At 37.9% G+C, this 25,394-nt stretch overlaps 1 protein-coding gene across 1 annotated transcript in view; it reads left to right on the top strand.

Moving 5' to 3' along the window:
- Window positions 1-25,394, top strand: part of LOC124790100 (DIS3-like exonuclease 2) — a 227,914-nt gene that overhangs the window by 44,213 nt on the left and 158,307 nt on the right. Inside the window, exons 5-7 of the mRNA XM_047257666.1 lie at window positions 1,780-1,881; window positions 15,665-15,700; window positions 21,847-22,079. Of these exons, the coding sequence (XP_047113622.1) occupies window positions 1,780-1,881; window positions 15,665-15,700; window positions 21,847-22,079 (371 nt within the window). The remainder of the gene's footprint in view (window positions 1-1,779; window positions 1,882-15,664; window positions 15,701-21,846; window positions 22,080-25,394) is intronic.

The raw sequence follows: 25,394 nt of genomic DNA on the forward strand, positions 1-25,394 counted from the left end.
TGATAAAGAAACTATTGTTGTCCTAGCTTGCAGATATGCTTCATCCATTCCATACCGGGGTAGATGCAAAAATGAGAAACAAATCACTGTACAGTGTACCATTCTAAACTCATTATTAAAATAAACTTTTGTGTTCGTGATCATCATTCTTTTGTTTGTCATTTTTTGTGCAACATATCTTTTCACCAAAGTTAAATGTCACTCTATAGATCCCTCTCATTAGAACGATGATGCCATCTCTCTTATAAACCACAAATAAACAGCATAATGAAAAGGATAGTTGCTACCCACCCTATAGTGGAGGTACTAATTTGCAGAAAGACAAAACAAAAAGACTGTTGGAAAGTTAGCTTTTTGGCCAAAAAGGCCTTTGTCAAAAATAGACAACATACACACATGCACACAAATGCAACACACACACACACACACACACACACACACACACACACACACACACACACGCACGCACACGCGCACGTGCGCACACACACACAAAACCAGATTCTGTCTGGCTCCAGCTGCCAGAGACTGTGCTCATGTATGTGTGAGTTGCATTTGCGTGTGTGTGAGTATGTTGTCTACTTTTGACAAAGGCCTTGTTGGGCAAAAGCTAACTTTCCGACAGTTTTTTTGTGTGTCTTTCTGCAATTAAGCTTCTGTGCTGTATGATGTGTAGCAACTATCCTTTTCATTATGTTGTTATATTCCATCCTGGATTTTCCACAAATAAACAACGAACAATTGAAGTTCAAAACTAACTGTGACATTTTTAAATACTTATGTGTGGATTCTTCTGGTACTTCTTAGAAGAACAATTCCATATTTAAGATTGAATAACAAGCACTGTTTCTATTCTACTGATTTTTGTTCATTTCAAACTAGTTTTCAGCTTATTGGGCCATCTTCAGGAAACAGCTGACTAGCACTCAAAGGGACACTAGTTCTTAGGTGATCAAACATTATAAGCAAATATACAAACCGTGTGCGTAGAGTTTCGTGCATCAAGCTTGTTTCTTAACATTGAAATTACACTTTGCACAACTGAAAATGCTAAACACAGTAAATAAACTGCACAATGTTATAGGTTAAATGGTTATAATGCTAAATTTTGTGAGGTCTTGGCATGGATAGAGAGAGAATGAGCACAAATAATTTAATTTTCAGTGAACACCCAAAGGCATGTCATGTATGGAAAATATAATCATAAACATTAGGATTAGTTTTGTATTTGGTATTTCCCTGCGTCAGGTTATTATGTTTGTGAAAATTTTGTGAAATAATTTTCCAAAATGCTTTGAACAGTATGTTGTGATATAGAAATTACAGTGTTTGCCAGTGAAGTGCTGCGTTATGCAGATTAGAGTAAAACATGACAGGTTCTGAAAGTTTGATTTATTACTTAGATCAAACCAGTCATTATACCTGTTCGACATAGTTATATGTATATTATTTATCAAGAAACTTGTCACAGTACTCGAAAAAAACTTAATTTTTATGTGTGCCTTCCAAAATTTGAAAAATGCTAAACAAATGCTTCTCTGTGCTGATTTGTGTGTTCGTTTTGGATTTTGTTGAATTGAAATATAACTTTTTATTTTGCATTTATTATTTCATCCTAATCCCAATCCTATCCACTGATGCCAAAGAAGTTTGATATAAGTAAGCTTCAGAGTGACATTTGCAGTTTCTGGCTTTCATATGTATATTTATTTTAGAGGTATTTTTTCACATTTGTAGATTACTTTTCAGTGCTTGCTAAATATTTATTTCCTTCCCTAGGATGGGCAGATGGATATTTTAATATCTGGTGTTCAGAAGAGAAATAGAGCACTTGAGGGAGATGAAGTTGTTGTAAAATTAGAACAGTCTTCAGAGTGGAAGGTAATAAATGTTATTTTGAAACTTTATTTAAATTTTATGTAGCCATTGTGAGATTACACAGAACTTGGTCTGTTCAAACACAGTGTAATTTGTAAATTTCTGATAGAATTCTGGGGTGTTTTTGAGTGTGTATCATTGGACAGAAGAGATTTTGGAAATGTATATTTTATGTTCTTTTTTTCAGCCGAGATTGAGGAGGAAGCGCTTAAAGTAGAATAACCAGGCAATATAGTAAAACTGTTCGTACATGACAAGTTCAAACTCCTGTTTATGAACAGAAACCTGTTTGCACTTCTGTAAAGTAATTAGTTTAGCTTCAAAAAAACAGAAAGGGAATCACACTTTGGGTATGAAGGTGGAAATGAGGTAGACATAGGCAACAATTGTAGGGGTATTTAATGAATTGGTGGTATTGATAATGCAGGAAATGTGTTATGAGGAATTGTCAGTGTGTTACAGTCAGTTTATTCATGTGGAAAAGTAGTGTTGTATTTGTTCTCCTGTGTAAATAATACAAAATATTTAAAGTTGAATGACTGGACCTGCTAAAAGTCCCACAGTCGGGGTGGAAGTGGGCCAAGGTAGACAAACTGTTGTAACGTCATAATTTTGTCACTGACAGCAGCTGTAGTGGCACCAAACATCATTACCAACCATTGTTGCATAATTTAATCATATCAAAATTAACATACCAAGAACAAAATTTCTCTGGTAGAGTAATGTGGAAGAACACTGTTAATCAGACAATATTTCAATTAACACTTTGAAGTTCAACCACTTAGAAGAATTTCGGCATGGAAAACAGGCCATTATGCGAAGTGTTACTTTGACATAAGTTTGTGATTTGATAGATTTGCAAGTTTCAAAATGATGATGACAGGAAGTGTAATTATCCTTAACAAGGAAGTGAGAGGTGGGGTTACTGTGCAATTTCACAAGTATTTTGCCTTTGTATGTAAAAATCTGAAGTATTATAGTATTCATAGAGGTATATTGTGATCATCACAGTAGTAGTTTGTATCTCTTCTGCATGTTGTACCAGTAAATTGTCTCATCTTCTCAAAACAAATCTTGGATACCCATGTTGGATGCTGCTTGGTCATGAAATTCATCTGTAAAGAAGATGAGATTAAGACAAATAAAACAGATCTAAATTGTAATTACAGCAGCAGTATCTGTAGTAACAATATTAGCGATGGAAAAATTGTGGCAGTCTGCAGTTTACCTGAATATGAATGTTCAGACCATTTCCAACGCGGATATTTCTCCCTCCGATCCAGAGTTATTGAATTCTTCCTCTTCAACTTCCATAATTTCTTGCTCACTCAACAAACATTACATTTTGTAGCAGAATTGCTATAAACTGCAGAACCTAATGAGTACATACACAAAACCAACAATGGTGTATTCACATAATGGCTCAACGAGTTGTAACAGCAGCTATTACATTCACTACTGTTTCTTCAAAATAATTTTAGAAATTGACAACAGAAGGCAGCACCTGTCAAGTGACAAGTGGTAAGACGTCCATACAATACTTTCATATGAAATGAGTTCAGTGTTCAAGCGATAGATGGCTTGCGCATCGAGAAAATTTCTGCCTGAGTTATACTTGGGCAAGATCTTTTGAACTCAGTGTTATGGCCAACGTTATACTCGGGCTTGGTTGCCAAAGTGTTAAGTTCACTTGACCAACTGTACTAGAGTCTGCAGAGTGTGAAATTGTCATCTAATCCATTATGTGTATTGCAATACCTGAGAGCACAAACTACTGTTGAATATAATCAAAAGATCTACCAGAAGTTGGCTTGGTGGTTACAAATGTTTTATTTCAGGCTGGAGCAATCAGTATGTTGTTATGAGGCCTTGTGTGAATTTTTATTTCTTCAGATTTCCCAAATATAAAGTACGGAATTAGGCACATTTGGTAACAATAAACATGGCTATTGCAATAGTTGTGTACAGTGATGGCTATGGTCTTAACTTCAGGAGTCCGGTCTACTATAAATTTACAGCTTTTAGTGATGATTTCCAAGTGTTGTTATAGATATGGTAGCAGGCTGAGTGAGACAGAGATGAATCAGCTGACAGTTAGTACACACCATATAATTCAGTGCATATTCCAAGTAGGAAAAGAGAGATACAAAATGTTATTAATATTCTCCCAGCAATTCCAAAGTTGACAGAAAGTGGTACCATCAGCAGAGTTTGTGGGAATCAGATGCTAGTCACAATCCATTCATGAAGGATACATGCAGCAATAGCATCATATTAATTTATATTGACCTTTGCGTGCTGTGCAATTCCAGTCAGTCAGAAACTGAGAAAATGGGTTATATGAGGTGATGCAATAAGTTTTACTCTGTGGAAATGAGTACTTGGGCAAGTGAGATTTATTCTTAGATTCCTTCATGACATAAATTTGTTCTTAATGCCAAGATGCTGCTGCAATGTAAGTTGAAACATGACTCTGGGATGCATCTGTCCTGCATCATCATCATCATCATCATCATCATCAGTGTTCTGCCAAAGGCAGGTTTCCACATGGTAATACTCCATGCTCTGCTGTCTTCTGCCATCCTCTTCAGGTGTGCGTAATTTCTGCTTCCGCTTATGTCATCTATCATCTTATATATCCTCCTTCCTCTCAGTCTCGTCAGACAAACTCTCTTTCCTTACTTACTCTTTCCATCCAGCTTATTGCTCAGTGTCCATTTTTCTGCTCAGCAGTATGCCACACTCCCCACAAAATGCTTCCAAGTCTTTTTCTCATATCTTTATCTAATTTGCCACATTATAATCTCCATTTCTGTTGAATGCCCCTTTGGTATAACAATGTGGATTTTCTGATGTCATCTCAAGTCTTCAGTGATGATACTTCCAAGATATTTAAATGCTCTTACATAACTAATAATAACTTGTCCTATCTTAACATTTACCAATCTCCTTCCTTTGCCAGTCACCATACTTTTTGTTTTTGATGTATTGTCCCATATTCCACACAAGCTTTGTTCAAGTCTCTTAGCATTTTCTTTACGGTTCGTTCACTTTCTGCCACTAGTACCACGTCATCGGCAAACCTTATATATCCTTTTGTCTTTCCAACAATATACATTCCTCTCTTTCTATCTAAGCCTTTTGCAATAATTTCTTTCGGGTATAAGTTGAACAATAAAAGGGAGAGGCAGCAACCTTGTCTAATGCTCCTTCCATTGCTGCTTCTTTCCGACATTTCATTTCTAATCCTTATTCTTTCTTTCTGTTGTAAATATAGCTTCTGTGACAATCATCTATCCTTAAAGTCTACTTGTTTCCTCTTGGAAGTATCCATCAGCTTGATACTTTGCACTCTGTGGAAAGCTTTTTCCAAATCAATAAAAACAGCATAAATTTCTCTTCCTTTTTCAATATATTTTTCTCTATGATTCTTAGCAGGCCAGTAGTATCTCTTGTTTCTTTGGGAAAAAAAAAATCCAAACCTTTCCTCCCCAACCCATCTGTCCAACTTGGCGTAGAGGCTACTGTTCAGCACTCTCAGAAATGTATTACCTGCATGAGAAATTAGCCTGATACTTGGATGCTCTTTGCATTTTTGGCATTTCTCTTTTCCTTCATTGGTGTCATTACTGCTGCAAGGAAGTCATCAGGCCATTTCCCTTTGTCTTGTATCACATTACAGGTGTAGACTATGTCTTTTCTCCTCTGCTTCCAAAACTCTACAAAACTTCTGCCGACAAGTTATCGATTCCAAATTTCTTTCGATTCTTCATCTCCTTCAGCCCCTTCCCTCCTCTGCTTCCAAGTTGCTGTACTTCTTTCCATTTTATTGCAAATATTTCTCCTCTTTAAGCTTGAATTCAGTTGATATTTGATCTGCTCAAAACATTCAGTTGTTCTTGTATCGTTCGCTCATTTGTATTTCCATGTTCAGTCTTACTTCTTTTACTTTCAATAGCTATCCCTAGCCAATCTGTATATTTCTCCATTTCCTCACATTCCGCTTCCATGCATCTTTCTCTTGCTCCTTCAGTTTCTCTTCTCAATTCATTATTCAGTTTCTTGTATCCTTCATTTTCTCATTTTTCCATTTTTCAGTTATTGTTCTTGTTTTTTAAAACACATTTCCTATAATCAATTCTTTCCTGGTTTCTGTGGACACACTAATTCTTAGTACTTCTTTGGCAGAGTCCATGAGTCCTTCCCTCATTTTAATTCACTTGTCATTTACACGTTCAACTCCACCTCTTTCCAATTTTTCAAGAAACCTCTGTTCCAGCTCCTTGAATATGTTCAAGTTTAATCTTCCTTTTGCTTTACCGCTCCACACTTTCTGCAACTTCACTTTTATTCCTTCCACTATGTAGACTGTTCCTGGGTAAGCTCTGCCATTCATCAGACAGTTCCTAAATCTTTCCTGTGTCAATCTAAAATCCAACTCTGCTCAAATTTGAGATCCAGGAATAACATCCACTTTTGTGATTTTCAAATACCCACTACTAGTAAGTTTTCTTTGCAGAAACTGGTTAGTCATTTCCCTGTCTCATTTCCTATCCCTAATCCAAATTTGTGTTGTGTCTTCATCTCTTTCTTCATCCTCTGCTGCTTTCCAGTTCCACATAATTGATAATGCAGGTATTTTTGTTTCTATTTCTATATCAGTACAGTGAAACCCCTATTTTATGTTTTCATGCAGTCCAGACTTAAAAAACATAAAATTGAGAAAATACAGAATCAAGGAAAAGTTACAAACTCCAAAATATGAGCAGAAACATATATTAATTGGCATATATGATTAAAAATTGTACCCTCTCCAGTAGAGTGTACAAAATCTATATAAGTAAAGGAAATTAAATGTACAATACAATGTTTATACAATAATTTGTGGTAATGAATTTCGTCAGTTCTTAAAAGATCACAGATGTGTAACAGCAAGTAAAAACTTGTCCAAAAATTGAAATTGGTATCTGGGTACAAGATAATGGAGCTATTTTCTGACTTACTACGACCAAAATTATACATCAAAACATGCATTTTTGAGAGGTCTTCCCTTTCTGATCACCCAGAAAAAACAAAAATTGATGAACATGGTGAACAAAAGTCAAAACTGTGAAGTACGGTGAAAGGCATTGATATCTAACATGTAGGACTGAGTGTTTTCCTTCTGTAGCCAATGGCAGTCCACGAGTGCAGTGACCTGAGTGTGTCCAGCAGGCGAACTCATTATACATGTGTTAAAAGCCGCTTTTATACAATCGACTTTCTTCTCTCAATTGACTACTCGCGACAAGTGAAAGTGGCTCTACTGCAGCACCCCTGGCATTTTATTGGAGTGTTGTCTGTTTTGAGTAATCAGTTTCATTTACACATCTTTGCCCAAATTGCTGGTGTTGTGAAAGCTGTCTGCTGTGGAGTTTGGTATCTGAATGGTGAAAGCAAGGTTATGAGGGACTACCCTTTTTATGGAAAATTTGAAATATGGTAGCAAAATGTAGGAAAAAGCAATGACAATAGAGTTTATTAATGACCAAAGTAGAATTCATAGTGGAAATTCTTGTCTAATGTCATGTAGTAAATTACTCTCTCTCCTGAGAACTGAAAGAATATGAAAAAGTCCGCAGTTCGTGGTCTAATGGCTAGCATTGCTGCCTTTGTATCACGAGGTCTCTGGTTCCATTCCTGGCCGGGTCACGGATTATATCATCGCATCATCATTCGGGAAGTGCTGAGACTGGAAATGGAAAGATTTGGAACTTGTACAGGCACTGATGACCACAATGTTGAGTGCCCCACATATCATCATCATCATCATCATCATCATCATCATCATCATCATCATCAGAGTATGAAAAGTGTCATCCAACCATTTCAGAACACATACATTTATTTGCTCATGAAAATATAGGCTGGTAAACACATGAGACAGTATGTTGTGTTGTTGTGATCTTCAGTCCAGACACTGGTTTGATGCAGCTCTCCATGCTACCCTATCCTGTGCAAGATTCTTCATCTCTGAGTAACCACTGCAGTCTACATCCTTCTGAATCTGCTTGGTGTATTCATCTCTTGGTCTCCCTCTACGATTTTCACCCTCCACACTTCCCTCCAGTACTAAATTTGTGATCCCTTGATGCCTCAGAATGTGTCCTACCAACCGGTCCTTTCTTCTAGTCAAGTTGTGCCACCAATTTCTCTTCTCCCCAATTTTATTCAGTACCTCCTCGTTAGTTACGTTATCTGCCCATCTAATCTTCAGCACTCTTCTGTAGCACCAAATTTCGAAAGCTTCTATTCTCTTCTTTTCTAAACTATGTATTGTCCATGTTTCATTTCCATACATGGTTACACTCCATACAAATACTTTCAGAATGAACTTCTTGATACTTAAATCTATACCCAATGTTAGCAAATTTCTCTACTTCAGAAATGCTTTCCTTGCCATAGCCAATCTACATTGTATCTCCTCTCTACTTCGACCATCATCATTTTGCTGCTCAAATAGCAAAACTCATCTACTACTTTAAGTGTCTCATTTCCTAATCTAATTCCCTCAGCATCACTTGATTTTATATGACTACATTCCATATCCTTGTTTTGCTTCTGTTGATGTTCATGTTACATCCTTCTTTTAAGAGACTGTCAGTTCTAATCAACTGATCTTCCAAGTCCTTTACTGTCTCTGATAAAATTACAATGTCATCAACAAACCTCAGAGTTTGTATTTCTTCTCCATGGATTTTAATTCCTACTCCAAATTTTTCTTTTGTTTCCTTTACTGCTTGCTCAATTTACAGATTGAATAATATCGGGGCTAGGCTACAACCCCCCCTCTCTCTCTGTGTCTCTGTCTCCCTTCTCAACCACTGCTTTCCTTTCGTGCCCCTCGACTCTCATAAATGCCATTTGGTTTCTGTACAAATTGTGAGTAGCCTTCTGCTACCTGTGTTTTATCCCTGCCATCTTCAGAATTTGAAAGAGAGTATCCTAGTCATCAATGTCAAAAGTTTTCTCTAAGTCTGCAAATACTATAAACGTAGGTTTGCCTTTCCTTAATCTATCTTCTATGATAAATCATGCCATGCGGGTTCTAACATTTCTACAGAATCCAAACTGTTTTTCCCCAAGATTGGCTTCTACCAGTTATTCCATCTGTCTGTAAAGAATTTGTGTTAGTATTTTGCTGCCGTGACTGATAGTTCGGTAGTTTTCACGCCTTTCGACGCCTGCTTTCTTAGGGATTGGGATTACTACATTCTTGTTGAAGTCTGAGGATATTTCACCTGTCTCATACATCTTGCTCACAAGATGGTAGAGTTTTGTCATGGCTGGGTCTCCCAAGGTTATCAGTAGTTCTAAAGGAATGTTGTCTCCACCCCGGGCCTTGTTTCAACGTAGGTCTTTCAGTGCTCTGTCAAATTCTTCACACATATCATATCTCCCATTTCATCTTCATCTACGTCCTCTTCAGTTTCCATAATATTGCCCTCCAGTACATCACCCTTGTATAGACCCTCTATATACTCCTTCCACCTTTCTGTTTTTCCTTCTTTGCTTAGGTACAGGTGGTTCTCTTTTCTCCAAAGGTCTCTTTAATTTTCCTGTAGGCAGTATCTATCTTACTCATAGTGATATATGCCTCTACATCCTTACATTTGTCCTCTAGCAATCCTGCTTAGCCATTTTGCACTTCCTGACGATCTCATTTTTGAGACATTTGTATTCCTTTTCACCTGCTTCATTTACTGCATTTTTATATTTTCGGCTTTCATCAATTAAATTCAGTCCCTCTTCTGTTACTCAAGGATTTCTACTACCCCTAGTCTTTTTACCTACTTGATCCTCTGCTGCCTTCAGTATTTCATCTCTCAAAGCTACCCATTCTTCTTCTACTGTATTTCTTTCCCGTGTTCTTGCAAGTTTTTCCCCAGTGTTCTCTGTGAAACTCTCTACAACCCCTGGTTCTTTATCCAGGTCCTATTAGCTTAAATCTCTACCTTTTTACAGTTTCTTCAGTTTTAATCTACAGTTCATAACCAATAGATTGTGGTCAGAGTCCACATCTGCCCCTGCAAATGTCTCACAGTTTAAAACCTGGTTCCTAAATCTCAATCTTACCATTATATAATCTATCTGAAACTGTCCAGTATCTCCAGGCCTCTTCTGTGTATACAACCTTCTTTCATGATTCTTAAACCAAGTGTTAGCTGTGATTAAGTTATGCTCTGAACAGAATTGTACCAGGCGGCTTTCTCTTCCATTCCTTACCCCCACCCCATATTCACCTATAGACAGTATGTAGAAAGCAGTAAATAGTGACTTTTTCCTTCATCCTTTGTATGTTGTGGTCTTTTTTCTAGGTGCCAAGTAACAGTGAAAATTAATTTTCTTGTCCAGTAATACTCAGTTTTTCACAGTTGAAATAATTTTCATTTAAAATGTGTTTATCTATTTATGTTCTTATGTAAACACAGTAGGTTCTTTCTCTGTGAAACACACACTTTTTGCTTTCAGATATTTTGTATCTCTTGTAGGAGAACACTTGTAGGCAAAAATATCAGGACCTTGTGTAACCTTCCAGTGTGCCACGAAACAAAGAAAACATTACAGTAAAGATTAAGAAGACACAAAATCACAATCTATTTCTGTAATAGGAGTGAACTCAACCAGACTACGTTATAACTTCCAGTGTTAGCAGATGCCACCATAGCTGCCTGTCTCTGCGCATGTGCAGGGTGCAGCATACTCAGACATTTAGAACTCTACACTCTGGAGAATCTGTAGATCATTGACATCATGGAGGCACTCACATTGTAATTTTTTGCAGATTTATGTGCAAGTGCAAAAGGCACATGCACTTCAAATAGTCAGTTTTGACCAGTGATTCGCTCGTGTCAAACTGGATCAAGTCACTTGTTTAAAACTAGCATAGTGTAGTGTGGTGGTTGCGCTGGCTGTTGGGTGGTGTAACAAGTTGCCAGCCAATAAGAGCTCACTAGCCAGAAATGACTGACAATTCCTTGATTCTGACCAAGCATACTACGAGACTCTGTGTTTGGATTTAAAAGCTTGCTAAATATGACACACCTGAAGTATGTGCAAAATGACAAGACTGAGTCATAAGGTGGCAGCTAGGCCTCTTTGTCACAGATTGTCTCGGCCCAGGACGTTGCGTCAGCTGCCCTATTTTTCCTTTGCTTCCGCAGCTTAATAGTAGTTGTATCATAATTGCACAGTGAAGTTAAACATTGCAAGTAGTGTTGACAACACCAATTGTGGATTACGTCAGCATTTCCTCTCATGTCTCCCCTCTCCGCAATGGCCAAAAATATTCCCTTAACCCCGTCACCAGCCGTAGTGTGAACCATCAGTCTTTTGTGCTACTTATCAACTTGTTCAATCACAACAAATGTCAATAGAAAGAAAACGGCCTGAGGTACACCTTACTAGGAAGACATATAAAATCAGGGAATTTGTAGCTTTGTTTCTATGGGTTGTTGACAGCCACCACACCGCACTAAGATATGTAAAATGATCTCACCTCCTGGATGAATGGAGAGGGAGAGTGGCCTGTCAACACTGGAATGCAAGTACGGGCGGAAGCATTTTGTGAAGTGCTGAAAATATACTTTTCACACAGATCATATGCTGTGTCACACAGAAATAGAACCAGGTTTTTGTGATAGCATGTTTTAAAGAATTTCGTGTTCAAATCTGACATGATACAGTTGCAACAACTACATACACTACTCGCGTGTATACTTTACACCACACGCTGTAGATCATAAAGATTGGCAGCAGTGATAGAATTCATGAAGCGAATCTGTAACACCTGAACTTTCTTTTGAATTTGTATTTTACCCAGTGTGCAGAAATTCATTGAGCCAACTTCTTATAAGCGTCTACATCAGTTGGGTAAGTAAACTCAATTTTTCATGTCTGTGTTTCTCTCATTGAACCTAAAATAACACTTTGCCGGTGATGAGCATATGAATGCGTTAAACAATAACAGCAATGGTGACAAAGTCTGTCACTAAGCAGATGTCCACATTAATGCTTATGGTTTAACCACTTAACTGCTGTGATATTTTTGGTGTAATTCACCATGTTCATAAATTTTTGATTTTTTTCCTGGGTGAACACAAGGAAAGACCTCTCAAAAATGCATGTTTTGATGTACAATTTGTAGTTGTAGCATGTCTGAAAACAGCTCGATTACTTTGAACCCAGATACCAATTACAGTTTTTTGACAAGTTTTCACTTGTTACACATCCGTGATATTTTAAGAACTGATGTAATTCATAAACACAAATTACTGTATAAATATTGTATTGTACATTTAATTTCCTTCACTTGCACAGATATTTACAGTGTACTGGAGAGGGTTACAATTTTTAGTCATATATGCCAATTACATATCTTTTTGCGTGTATTTTGGGGGCTTTAACATTTTCATCGTTTCTGCATTTTCCTCAATTTTGTGTTATTGAACTCTGGACTGCACGAAAACATAAAATAGAGGTTTCACTGTATCTACAACTGAGATACGTATGTGAAGTTATTATCTGCTTGAAAAGGCATAAAATGTTCCAGAGATGATATTGGTCCAGTTTTCTATCATGTAATATCTCTCAAATAGCTGAGTTTGTTGTAATGATTGTGTTTCTATTTTCTAATGGGCATGTAGCTTTGTGTTAGAAGGGCAAACAATTAGCTCACCTCACCTCCACCCCTCCCCGAAAAAAGTTCACTTGTCATTTTAAATGTATTACAGTTTCGTTTTTTATGATTTTCAATAATGCATTTCATAAAACCTTATAATATACACTTGGCGATGAAACAAAAATTGACGATATTCTCTGCAACAGTGAAGAAGCAAATACAGCAAACATAATTTTCTGCTCACTTTATGTGGATAATAATACATACTTTGTTAGAAAGTCGTGACTGAGCTTATGAGGTGTTTCTTAAATGATGATCTTTCAGTAATTTATGCTTAGCTTACTACCAAAGGAATAAAACAAAATCAGTCAAGAATAATTCAAATTATGATTATAGACATGAAGCAAATAATGAGTGTTATATGAAAATGCCAAAAAAATATGGCTAGTATGATTAGTATAATGAAAATAGGTGGTCCAAAAAAGTACTTTCAGACAATTAGAGCTTTTTCAAATAGTGCACATCAGTAATGAATATTCTTTGGAAATTTTACCTATGATATATAGCAATATTCTGTTTGTAGAACTTATTCATTATTTTGCGACAGCATGTGTTACAGATATGTTTGTATCGGTTTGAAAGGAGAAGGCTTGCTTGAGGACCTGCAAAAATTGTGTAGGGGAAATACCATAATTTTTTCCTTCTTTACAAAAAGCTTTTATTGTGATACACCAGAACAAAATATATTTTACTGAACTAGATGAGGACGTTCATATAATTTCATTAAACAGCTTCATAATTTGAGCGTAATGATTGCCTGCTAAAATTCACTGTGATGTTTGCATATGTATATATCACTGCCTGGCCAAAAAAAAAAAAAAAAAAAAAAAAAAAAAAAAAAAAAAAAAGTGATGCCTCAAAAAGGGAAGGAAGAAATGAAATGAAACTTCATGGATTGAAAGGGTATGTGATGTTATTTCAGTAATTTCAATATCAAGTCAAATTTACAAAGAACTTGGCAGCTGAACCCACGTATCAGTGTGACTTGCATCCCCTTCTGGCCTGGACGCGTGCACTGATTGGGTTGGGAAGGCTGTCATAAAGCCGCTGCACCCGCTCCTGCGGCAAACTTGCCCACAACTGTTGTAACTGATTTTTCATATCCTGCATACAGGCACTTGGATGGAATTGATGTCTGAACTGTTTCCACATGAGCTCTGTTGGGGATGGAGCTGGGATCTTGCTGACCAATCAAGTATCTCACTTCGCACAGACGCTCATAAATACACGAGCCTTGTGTGGATGAGCATTTTCTGTCGAAAAATGGCATCGTGACCCTGTCACGTGAGAGGTAACACATGTGGGTGCAAGATGACTGTGACATACCATTATGCTGTCAGAGTTCCCTTAATCACTACCAGGCACGGTCTGAAGTCACACCCGATGGTTCCCCACACTTTGACACCAGGAGTAACACTGCTATGCCTCTCCAAAACATTAGAATAATGTAACTTTTCACAGGTCTCTGCCATGCACATCAGCTATTCATCTGGGCCTGTGCAGAACCACAATTCATTGCCGAACACAACACAGTGCTATGCTGTTCCAGGAGTCGGTGCTTTCCAATCGTGCCACCACTCCAGATGCAGCCATTTGTGTTAACAGCAACCTACCCTTGGGACAGCAATTCCCTAGTCTGGCCATTACTAGTCTCTGATCAATGACGTGGGATGACACAAGATCGCAGGCAGTTCATTAATTGTTCGTGGATGCCAGGCACAGATATGAAGAGGTTGTGATGTGCTTGGTGCACAATACAGTAATCCTCCTATGTTTTGGTCAGATGTGTTTCAACTGAACCTTGACTAGGAGAATGCCTTCCCTCACATTTTCATGTAGTCCAATGGGCCACTAACACTTCCATCCAAATGACCCACAAATCTGGATATTGCACTATTTGACCAGCTGGCCAACAATGAAGCCCCTTTCAAACACTGTCAGGTTCTGATAACACTGTCTCATGGGAGTATGTGGCATCTGTGTGCCCTTCACAGTGCTCACTCAACATCTGACGCTGTTTACACCCCTTATATACCCCATTGGGCCTTGTAACAACACTAAACATGGACAACACTAATGCACTCTGGTGGCCATTCTACCTGTCACAGAGAATTGCATTTCTTCGTCATTTACATACCCGCCGATGGTGTGTACGCGTATGAAGTTAACATTGACATCAGTCTGAGGCTTCTGGATGTTTCATGTTTCTGTCAGGCAGTGCATATGATTGAGATATGCATTTACCGGTCATAGAACTGAATGAAAACATTGTCTAATCACAGGAGCATGTTAGCAGTAGGAGGATTTTGTACATATGCAGTTGCATAAATGAATGATAATGCTACATACATAAGAAAAACAGTTTCATTGGGTAATAGCTATTAACATAATTTCAATTTTGTAGTGTCACTGATGCCACAGTCAGTTTTATTTTTAAATTCATTTCTGTCTGATCTAACTGTGAAAGTTTGTGGTGGTATACTAAAAAAGCTTATTTGAGAGTGCAGTTGCAACATACAGTAGTTTATGTGATTACTTATAAGTCTTTAAGTTATATGCACCCCTTGCCAAATGTAAATTGTCTGTGATTTCAGTTTGATATTTAACTTCAGCTGCATGAATTTTTTTCGTGGTTGCTACACACTGTAAAGATGACACACTGAGTCTCAGACAGGCACTCCAAATGGCTGTCACACATTGAGCATTTGGCCAAAGCCTTCTTCAGAAAGGGAAAGAAAAACACAGAGGCACACGAATACAAGCTAGTACACATGACACACATGGCTGCTATCCATGGCTGTTGTGCCAGAATGCAACTCTACCGGGCTGAGTGGAAGCAGCAATCCAGATTGCTGACGTTTGCTTGCTTGCTTGTGTGTGTGTGTGTGTGTGTGTGTGTGTGTGTGTGTGTGTGTGTTTCATTCTTTCTTTCTGAAGAAGGCTTTGTGTCTGTCTGCAATCCCATGTGTAATCTTTATGGGAGTGGCAATCTATCCTTTTCATAATATTGTTGATATTACAACCTGGAGTTTCAATTGTTTGAGTTTTTTCCCTTCTATGTTTCAGCTTCAGTCAAATGGCTGCTATCAAAAAACAGGAAAGGTAATTATTCTGTGAGAAACAAATAGTAAAAAACTTTTGGTATTGTGTGTGTTTGACAGGGACTGTGCAATAATCAATATATTCATTATTATGAATTGTGATGGGAAGGAAGAGTTTCGTTTATAAACGTTACATGAGAGAGAGGTTTTTATTAACACTCTCCACACAGGGCAGTGAGTGACGAATAAATGATGCAAACCAGAATAAACTGATTCGTTACATAACAATATTGAGTTCCTGGTGGAGAAGTAAGTAGATGTGTAGACCTGGATGCTCTGCATAATAATAAAAAGGAGATTATGAGTGGTATTGTGCAGACATGGACTGTGCATATCAAAGTATTTGAACAACAGTTCTCATCAGTACTGCTTATGGTTTCTGTGAATCTCAGAGTTTCCCCACTAGAGTTCTAAGACAGTTAGTGCATATGGGCAAAGAGGACACACATTTCCAGAATGAGATTTTCACTCTGCGCGGGCAAGTGCTCTACCAACTGAGCTACCGAAGCACAGCTCACGCCCGGTCCTCACAGCTTGAGGACACATATTGTCTGCATTGGGAATCGATCTCTCTTTTTAGCTTTATGAGCACACTCCTGTCCCCTCATACTATACATTTCTTTAAACTGTGAGTAGGGGTTACCACATGGAGGACATGGGTTTGATTCTCAGTACTGCCAAGGATTTATTTTGACGAGATAATTGAAGCAATAGCCTTGGGAGGACAATCAGGAAAGCAACAACACTGATGGAAATTTTGTTATTGATGCCTAGGAGAGGGATGAACTAATGAAGTGTCTTTCCATACTGGTGTCCAGTGACCCTGTAGGAAGAGGACACAAAGTTGGTCGCCTGCATGTGGTTCTTTTGGTGTACAACAGTGTTATGCTGCCGTATGCTTCTGTCCCATCATCCCCCTCCCCTCTCTCCTCCCCTCAGTTTTCCCAACTGTTTCTACTGCAAAATGTGCTTCTGACATGTACCACATAGAGACTTTTAAAGTCATTCCGTGGTTATGAGCATAACATTTGAGCAATTTACATTGAAGTATTAACATGAAAGTGGAAAACAGATAGACCTGAATATGAAGAATATACAGTGAATGACTGTGTTGATTTGTCTCCAAACAAAGGAACAGGAAGTGTTACAGTAGTAACAAAAGCTTCACTTTTCCTGAAATTACCCTTCAGAATATTGTTTACATGAACAAGTAAGTTTCATTTAAGAAACCACTATTGTTGTTTAACATTGATGTTTTAACCATTTCCAGTTTTATCCAGTTGTTTCCTACTGAATAAGTTTACAATAGAAATTCTTGAAAACAGCCAATGTTTAAACTGAGTCTACAAAAATATTATCGACTAGAATGTCAAATGTAACCTAAAATCAAGTGATGAATTGTTTTGTGTCACTGTGTCATGTGGACATCCCCATCCTGTAGAAGACTAAAGACACCTATTAATGCATACAAACACCCAATGCGTCTGACTTTGTATACTCTATTACAAATTTAATTTGTTACATCGTTTTGCATGACTGTCTTAGCTGAATATTTACAGGATGGACTGATGAGGACTAAAAGTAACAAAAATATGCATACAGGTATGCACTAAAATTCTGGCAATGTGGTTTACGATGTGGGAAATATGCACTAGAGGTATATGAACCACACACATGAAAAGAATGGCTTGATGTAAAAGAGGACCTCCTTACAGACCTAAAAATGTTTTAACTATTTTCTATTTTTTTATTTTTCAATTTCTGATACATATCAGCAGTACCAATTTCAGAGTTCTAGGAGTTGTTGATGGGGTCTGATTCGGTATACCACTAAATATTCTCCAAATTCTTCGTAGTAAATCCTTTTCTTCTATATTACAAGTTTGTGAAAATATTCTCTATAGTTGAAATTAGAGAGCAGAACATCATTGCAGCACCGTTGCTTGGGAAACAGTTTTCCAAATGTTTCTCTGATTCTCCCGCTAGAACTGAATGACGTAAATTAAATGTTGCTCCACATAACAAAAACTGACTATGCCACATCAGCACATCACTGCTGTTTGGTTACAGAATTGTACATTCCAGAGTCAGCACCAAAGGAGGTCCTGAACCAGTCAGTGATTTGACTGATGGTGCCAGATTCTTGTCACTCTCTATCTCATAAGACTGTCTGGATGCTGTACCATTGCTCAAGGTTTAGAGCAAGCAAAACTGTTGTAAAAATATAATTATAGGTATCTGTAGTTTCATTAACTGCTCCATTGTATACAAAAAGCACCAGATATGAACACGGTTTATTCTGAACATAATTTCACACTTTGGATTAGGACTAGTTTGTCATATCTCATATCAACAAACTCAAAGAAATTTTCATTACTTCTCTCAGCTGTAAACAGAACTGTCTCATATATTTGCAATATATTTTAAAACTTACTCTTTGGATGACATTATGTTTATACTACTCGTATAACACCTGGCCACTTGCTTATTTAATTGAAGTAAAAGAAAAGCACTTTCTTAATTCTTTCCAAATAGTAATCAGAGTGCAAAACAGCTTCAAACAATGTTCACATGTTTACACAGGTTAAGCGTCAGGTGCAGTGGCACTTATTGAAAGATCTCTTTGGTAAGTTTTAGTTTCAAAGGAACTTTAATGAACACTTTCATTACCTTCTGCAGTATTCACTTCAGGATGAAGGAAACCTAATTTTTCACTACTCTTTAATAGTAGGAAAAGGATAGATTGCTACTCACCATGAGATGACATGTTGAGTTGCAGGCAGCCACAATGAAAAGCAAGTGCACACGCACACACGTGCGCGCTGACACGACACGACACGACACGGCACAAGACATTCACACAAACAAGCACACCTCTTCTCAAATGACTGCCATCTCTGTCAGCTCAGACCAGAATGCAACTCTCACGTTGAGCAGCAATCTGGAGTTGGACAGGGAAGGGTTTGGGATAGCAGGGTGTAGGTAGGGGGAGAGAAGAGCACTGTCTGGTGGAGTGTCCTGCCACAGGGATCATATCCCATTGGAAGACAGATGCAAGACCTGCCCAGTCCACCCACTAAGTGCTTCCTTTTTCCAGTCATGTCACAGGCTTGTCCTACACCATCAGAGGCCGGGCCACTTGTGAAATCAGCCATGTCACATACCACCCCTGCTGCAATCATGACAGCTTTTTACACTGGTATGAGTACCAACCACCTGTCCACCAGGATGAATGGCTATTGCCAAACTGTGGCCAAGTGCATAGTAGACCCTCCTGTGGCACAACATGCGACTGAACATAATATGCTTGATTTCAATGGCTGCTTCTTAACCAGTGCCATTTGGATTGTCCATTCCACCACCAGCTTTTCTGAACCACTCAGATGGGAATTAACCCTACAACACTTTCTCCACGCCTGAAATTATCCTGCCTCAACCTACGGTAACCTACTGTCCCCAGACTCTCCGCCAACAGTTTCCGTCTATCATCTCCTCCTGATTAATGTCCCCTCACCCTCCATGTGTGTTGCCCTCTGCTAATGCACCCTGCTGCTCTCCTTTCCCACTCTCATTGCTGTGATCACAGTTTCATTTCAGACCAAGCCGATTGAGTTCAAATTCTGTGATATGCTGGTTTAATTGTTTGGTTCAATAGCATAGAATGATTATATTTTTTTAAGTAACACATAAGGTGCCATAAAATTAAGAAGCTTTGAGCATTTTCAGAATGTGAATAGATGATGTCAAGTGTATTGTGCCACTCCTTTTTTTTTTCTTTGTTGCAAATGCTTCTTTTTTATACTCACAGTGATAATGAGACAAATTTTGTGAAATATGGATTTATAAAGAAAATATTCACTTAAAATATAATGTGTGATATACGCACATATGCAGAAATCAACCCTCTAACAATGACATACTTCCACTTGACTTCTTTGTCATTTATTTTTATATTCCATGCCATCCTGTTATTTACATCTCGCTTTCACTTCCATGGAAATGAACATTTGGTTCTGGTACAATGAGTTTCAACAATTGTTATTTGTTTGTTAGACTGTAAATTGTGATTGTAGTAAGTACTCTATCTTCATCATCCCAGTGTTATGCTTGTATCAGATTATTTATTTCAGTCAGTTTTGATTGAATGTGTGCATTAACAGTAAAATGCTGTTTCATTTTTGAGGAAGCCATGCATAGTGATGAAGTTCACACATTATGTTGTGACAAAGCTGACATGTTGCTCTGTAACAAAGCTGAAAATATCCGAAAATGGCCAGTAATAGCTGAAATTAGTAATAGCCTGTATTAAATCGCAAATGTGACTGAAATAAATTATCAGCTGTAACTTATGACCAGTTATGTTATATTTTGTTTTATTGTCCTTACACACACTCATTTTTTGCTCTCACTCCCACACTCCTCCAATCCTTTCTGATGTTATCAAATTTCTGAATACCATGCAGAGTCTTATTGTTTTCTTTCAGTTTGTGTTAGAGGAGTGTTTGGTTGGTTAGTAACTCTTGAAAGATTTGTTAGCTTGGAACATCTGTCAAGACGAAGTTTCATATGTGGTTCATGTAACATGTGCTGTTTGATCACTAAGATACTGAGTTGAACTGATAGTGGTTTGACATAAAAGTTTTCTGAGTATCGTACTGTGTCATAATGTAAAAACTGTAGTGGGAAAACCAACATGTCCGCTACAGTTATATAGGCCCGCTTCTGAGTATACTGATGACCCAGTAGACCCAGGAGGAGGCTATTGTAACCATGGAAAACACGTTATTTTCTCAAATATAGATTTTTACATTATGACGTGGTATGATATTCAGGAAAACTCAATGTCAACTGACACTGGCCATGGAAGCCTATGCAATTATAGTAGTGGGTTATTAATTGGTGTGCGTTCATCACAGTACACAGCAAACTAGAAGTATTTCGGAATGCATTTGCATTGAAGTCAGTGGAACGAGTCTCCAAAATAATATCTGTGTCTTGGTAGTTAGTTGTAAAATGTTATTTCACTTTTGATATATGAGGGGACACCCAAAAGAAACCAAACTAATTTTTTCATGGGTAGAGCTTTTGTAGTACTGCGTTTTGTCACTAGGAGTGCATAGAACAAACATTCCAGAGTCAATAAGCTGAGTGTTGTCACTCAAGGAGGTCAGAACTAATTTTGATAGAGTTTATAGTGGCAACTGTTCTGTGTGATTGTCGTTTTTGCAGTGACCTTGTTCTGATTGTTCTTCCACATCCCAAACACATGAAAATGTTGAAAACATTTGTGCAGTCATAAACGAACATCAACAACAGACCATTTTAGTAATTGTGAAGCTGTCAGGAGTAAGTTCGAGTTCAGTACAGCGAATTCTGACAGAAGATTTGGGAATGAAAAGGGTGGCTGCCAAATTTGTGTCATGACTGCTGACCGCGGAACAAAAAAAGTTTATATGGAAGCATTCTGGGCTTTGAAAGAAGAGTCCTGAAATGATCCAGACTTTTTTTCAAAAATTATCACATGTGATGAAACTCAGTGTTGTGCTTACAATCCTGAATCAAACCAACAATCAAGACAGTGGAAGAGTCGAGTTTGCCTCGGGCTAAGAAATCTCATCAGGTGAAATCAGACATTTAAACAGTGCTGATTTGTTTTTTCGATGTGAGAAGGATCATCCATTCAGAGATTGTTCTGTACACTGGAAGTGCCCTGATTTGTGGCAGTGGGGTGACTGTTTTTTCATCATGACAATAATCTGTTCATACAGCCCTGTCTGTCTGACAATTCTTGAATTCTTGACCAAAAATGGTAGGACCCTCTTTTCCTCCCCCCTCCTCCCTCCCCCCCCCTTCCCCCCCAAATTGCCCAACATTACCCCATGCGCCTTTTTTCGTTTTCCTAGAGTGAAAAGAGACATGATAGGAAAGTGTTTTGCTGATGTTGTTGGGAAATTTAATCAGTCTTTTGAAAAATGGAATAAAAGATCAGACAAATATGTTAGTGCAAGTAGAGAGTACTTTCAAGGGGATTAAAGGTGTGTACTTAAAATGTGAATAAATAAGCTAAAAGTTCAGTTTCTTTTGGGTACTCCCTAGTAAACTAGAAATGTATTTTCTGCCCTAAACTTATGAACTTTGCTTTTGTAGGTTGTCTTCATCTCTGTACGCAATCATTTGAAAGTTGCTGTAGGTACGCTGAAAAAAATGAGTGATGAGAACTCTCATTTTGCTCTCTTTAGCCCACGTGATGCTCGAATTCCTCGTATGAAGATTCCTCTGTATGAATGCCCTCTTGAGTTTTTGGTAGATCCTGAAAAATTCAAAAATGTTATAATTCTGGCAAAAATGGTAGAGTGGAGCAACGTAAATTATGCTCTTGGGTAAGCAAAAATTGTTATTTGTCCTGTACTTTATTGTTTTTGTTTCTTAGTGTAGTAACAGTCATATAAATAATATTATCTGTTATTGTGATCCTTTGTTTTCTCATTGAATTTGACAGTTTACAAGTTTTTGGATTTGCGGTTGAATTTTCTTTTTCTCTTTACAGAATATTTTTACAGCTTTCCTAGTTGTATTAATGAGGTGTCAAGCACAGATTTCATTCTATGTTGTTTGTATTCTGGCCAAACTGTGAGTGGGACACACTGTGCACTGCTCCAGCAGTTGTTTGTTGGTGTTTTAAAAAAAAATTAGACAGTCAACAGAAATTTAAAACAACAGAAGTGCTGTACTAGAACATATACGAAGGATTGCCTTAGGCTCCAAAAACCAGGTGTATATTGCATATTGTATGAATGCGGTATGTCATGTGTTGGACAGCCTACAAGAACTCTTTAAGGGGCTCCGGAAAGGCTCAAAATCATGAAAAGTTCAATTTTTACTTTTTTGCGTTTTCTGAATCTGCAGACTATTACCTTTTAATAGATATATAATTTATTCAATTCCGAAGACTACAACTATTTTTAAATTTTTTTTGAAATGTGTTCTACATGGGCGTGACCCACTGTGGCGATGTTAAACTGCTGTCAAATGGTGTTATTATTAACGTCCGTGTTCATCAGGTACATTTTAGTGATGTGAGATAAAGTATGTGTTGCGGCTAACCTGTGATGGTTCAATATATATCGCTGGTGTGATTGTCGATTGTTTCATGTTTATTTACTCTGTCGTTATCTCGAAAATATTCGTAATTAATTCTGTTTCTTGAGTCTCTGTTTTGTTGAAGTATAATAATGAGTAAAAGTAAAGTTATTAGAAATCCTCTGAAGTCTTTTAAGAAAAGGAGAAATGTTGGAAAGCCAAAGGTATGTGTTATTACTGTAAACAATAAAGACGATAACCAAGTGAGTGAACCTAACCTCTCAAGTACACCTGCCCATAGCAGTCAAAGTGGGAAAGAAAATACTTCACAGAAGAAGCTTGGTTCAATGAGTGAAAACTATGAATGAATGTTTTATGGGCGAATCGGATGTGAATGAAATATTTGATATGTCGGTTCTCAAAGGAATTTTTTCAAACTGTGTAAGATGTATTCATTGTAGTGAAGTTGGTCTGGAACTCTCCATAATAAAGCACGTAGGACTTGCTAGTGAAATACAACCGAAATGTGATAAGCGTTCATATATGACCACCTTTTGGAACAGTGTTGCAGTAACTGCAACTGAAGAAAATGGTAGCAAAATCTACGAACACAACAACGAGCGATGCTTGCTTTAGACAAGGAACACCTTCGGGCTGCAGACAGGGCTGTAAAGAGTCTAGAAATACAAGCAAGAGTAAACAGGAGGAGGAACAAGAGGAAGCTGTAGGAGGAGTTTGCAGAGGATGAAGATAATCCATCCTATGGACCTGGAATGCACTAAAAAGTTAATCCAATCTTTGTCGCTCGATTCCCAAAACTTTTATTTTCTCATACTAATTACATGTTTTCTAAGGATCTTCCAAACATATTTGTTTCAAACTTTCAGTAAATGTTACACGGTACCTTCTGCATAATTTAACACAGCCTTTTTCCAAAAAACTGTATATTTTTGAATATATAAATAAAAAATTGCAAAAAAATGTTGTGAATTTTCATTACAATTGAAAAAAAAATCATCTTTAATAACTGAACTAAAATTTTGTAAAATCCCTGTGTTAAGTTGTAGCCCATATCCCCATAAATAATCTGTAAGAAGTTCAACTTCCTACCTCAAATACTTTGTGAGGAAAGATGTAATTTATAAGCGTTATTTTAACATTGCAAGTATAGGGCGTTCCGGAGCCCCTTAACAAATATGTAAATAATACAAGTATTTCACCTGACTTGTGCAGCCAAGTAAATCAGCATAAAATGTATCATTGTAATGGAGATGATCAATTTCTGGGATAGTGTAATAAAGGAGGCAATCAGGATTAGAGCGATGGATAATTTTATTAATAGGGGTGGAGGATTTAGCTCGAGTAAGGTATGTGATGTGGTACTCATTGTACTGAAATCATTTCAGAAAACATCTCAAAGTGCGCTCTCTCTCTCTCTCTCTCTCTCTCTCTCTCTCTCTCTCTCTCATAGGCAAATCATATTAAGAGGCATTTTAGTGAAGGTTTTTTTTTGCCCCATTGTCCTTACTTAGACTGTTTTGCATTTTCACATAGCCTTTCTGTTGGATCTGAATTTTTGTTGAGTGTTTTATTGTTAGTTTAATGGCACCAGGAAACAGTTACTTTGGTGATGCACGCCATGAATAATTCACAGTTTGGTTGAGTGCAAACAACAACACCTGGTGAATACATCTACGAAATATGTTGAAATATCATGTGGAAACAACTTGACTTCAAACCCAAAAACTTATAACCATAGTCCGATACTATTTTATGGAAAGTTATTTTAATAATGTAACTATAACTTCAATGTTGGATGGAGAAACAATTGCTAACAAACATTAAGTCTGTGTTTCAGAACAGTTAGCTGTGGTTGGGATAAACAGGAAAGGGGCAGAAGAGTGAGTGTGCAGGGAAGAGACATTTGTCTGGGAAGTACACTCATGTTCATAAATTAAGGATAATGCTGATACATGGTGAAACAATGCTCTGCTGGGAGGTTTGCAGGTTTAAATCACCTCGGGGTATGACCATGTGGTGCATTTGACCTGCGGTCGTTGCACGGTGGTGCTGGCAGCAGTCCACATACACACAGGTGTGTTGGTTCATGTCAGAGTACAGTGCAGCGAGTAAGTGTGCAAATGTTTTCAGACATGTCGATGGTGACTGTGTGTTAAAAATGGCTCAAAGAACACACATTGATGACGTTATGAGGGATAGAATACTAGGGCGACTGGAGGCTGGTCAAACACAGCAGGTTGTTGCACGGGCCCTCCGTGTGCCACAAAGTGTGATCTCAAGATTATGGCAACGATTCCAGCAGACAGGAAACTTGTCCGAGCACCACAGTATGGGACGTCCACGGTGTACATCATCACAAGAAGACCAATATCTCACCACCAGTGTCCGCAGACGGCCATGGAGTACTGCAGGTAGCCTTGCTCGGGACCTTACCACAGCCACTGGAACAGTTGTCTCCAGACATGCAGTCTACAGACGACTGAGCAGACATGGTTTATTCGCTCGGAGACCTGCAAGGTGCATTCCACTGACCCCTGGTCCCAGGAGAGCCTGTAAAGCCTGGTGTCAAGAACGCAGCACATGGTCATTGGAAC

The sequence above is a fragment of the Schistocerca piceifrons genome, chromosome 3, assembly GCF_021461385.2.
Source record: "Schistocerca piceifrons isolate TAMUIC-IGC-003096 chromosome 3, iqSchPice1.1, whole genome shotgun sequence".
Lineage (NCBI taxonomy): Eukaryota > Metazoa > Arthropoda > Insecta > Orthoptera > Acrididae > Schistocerca > Schistocerca piceifrons.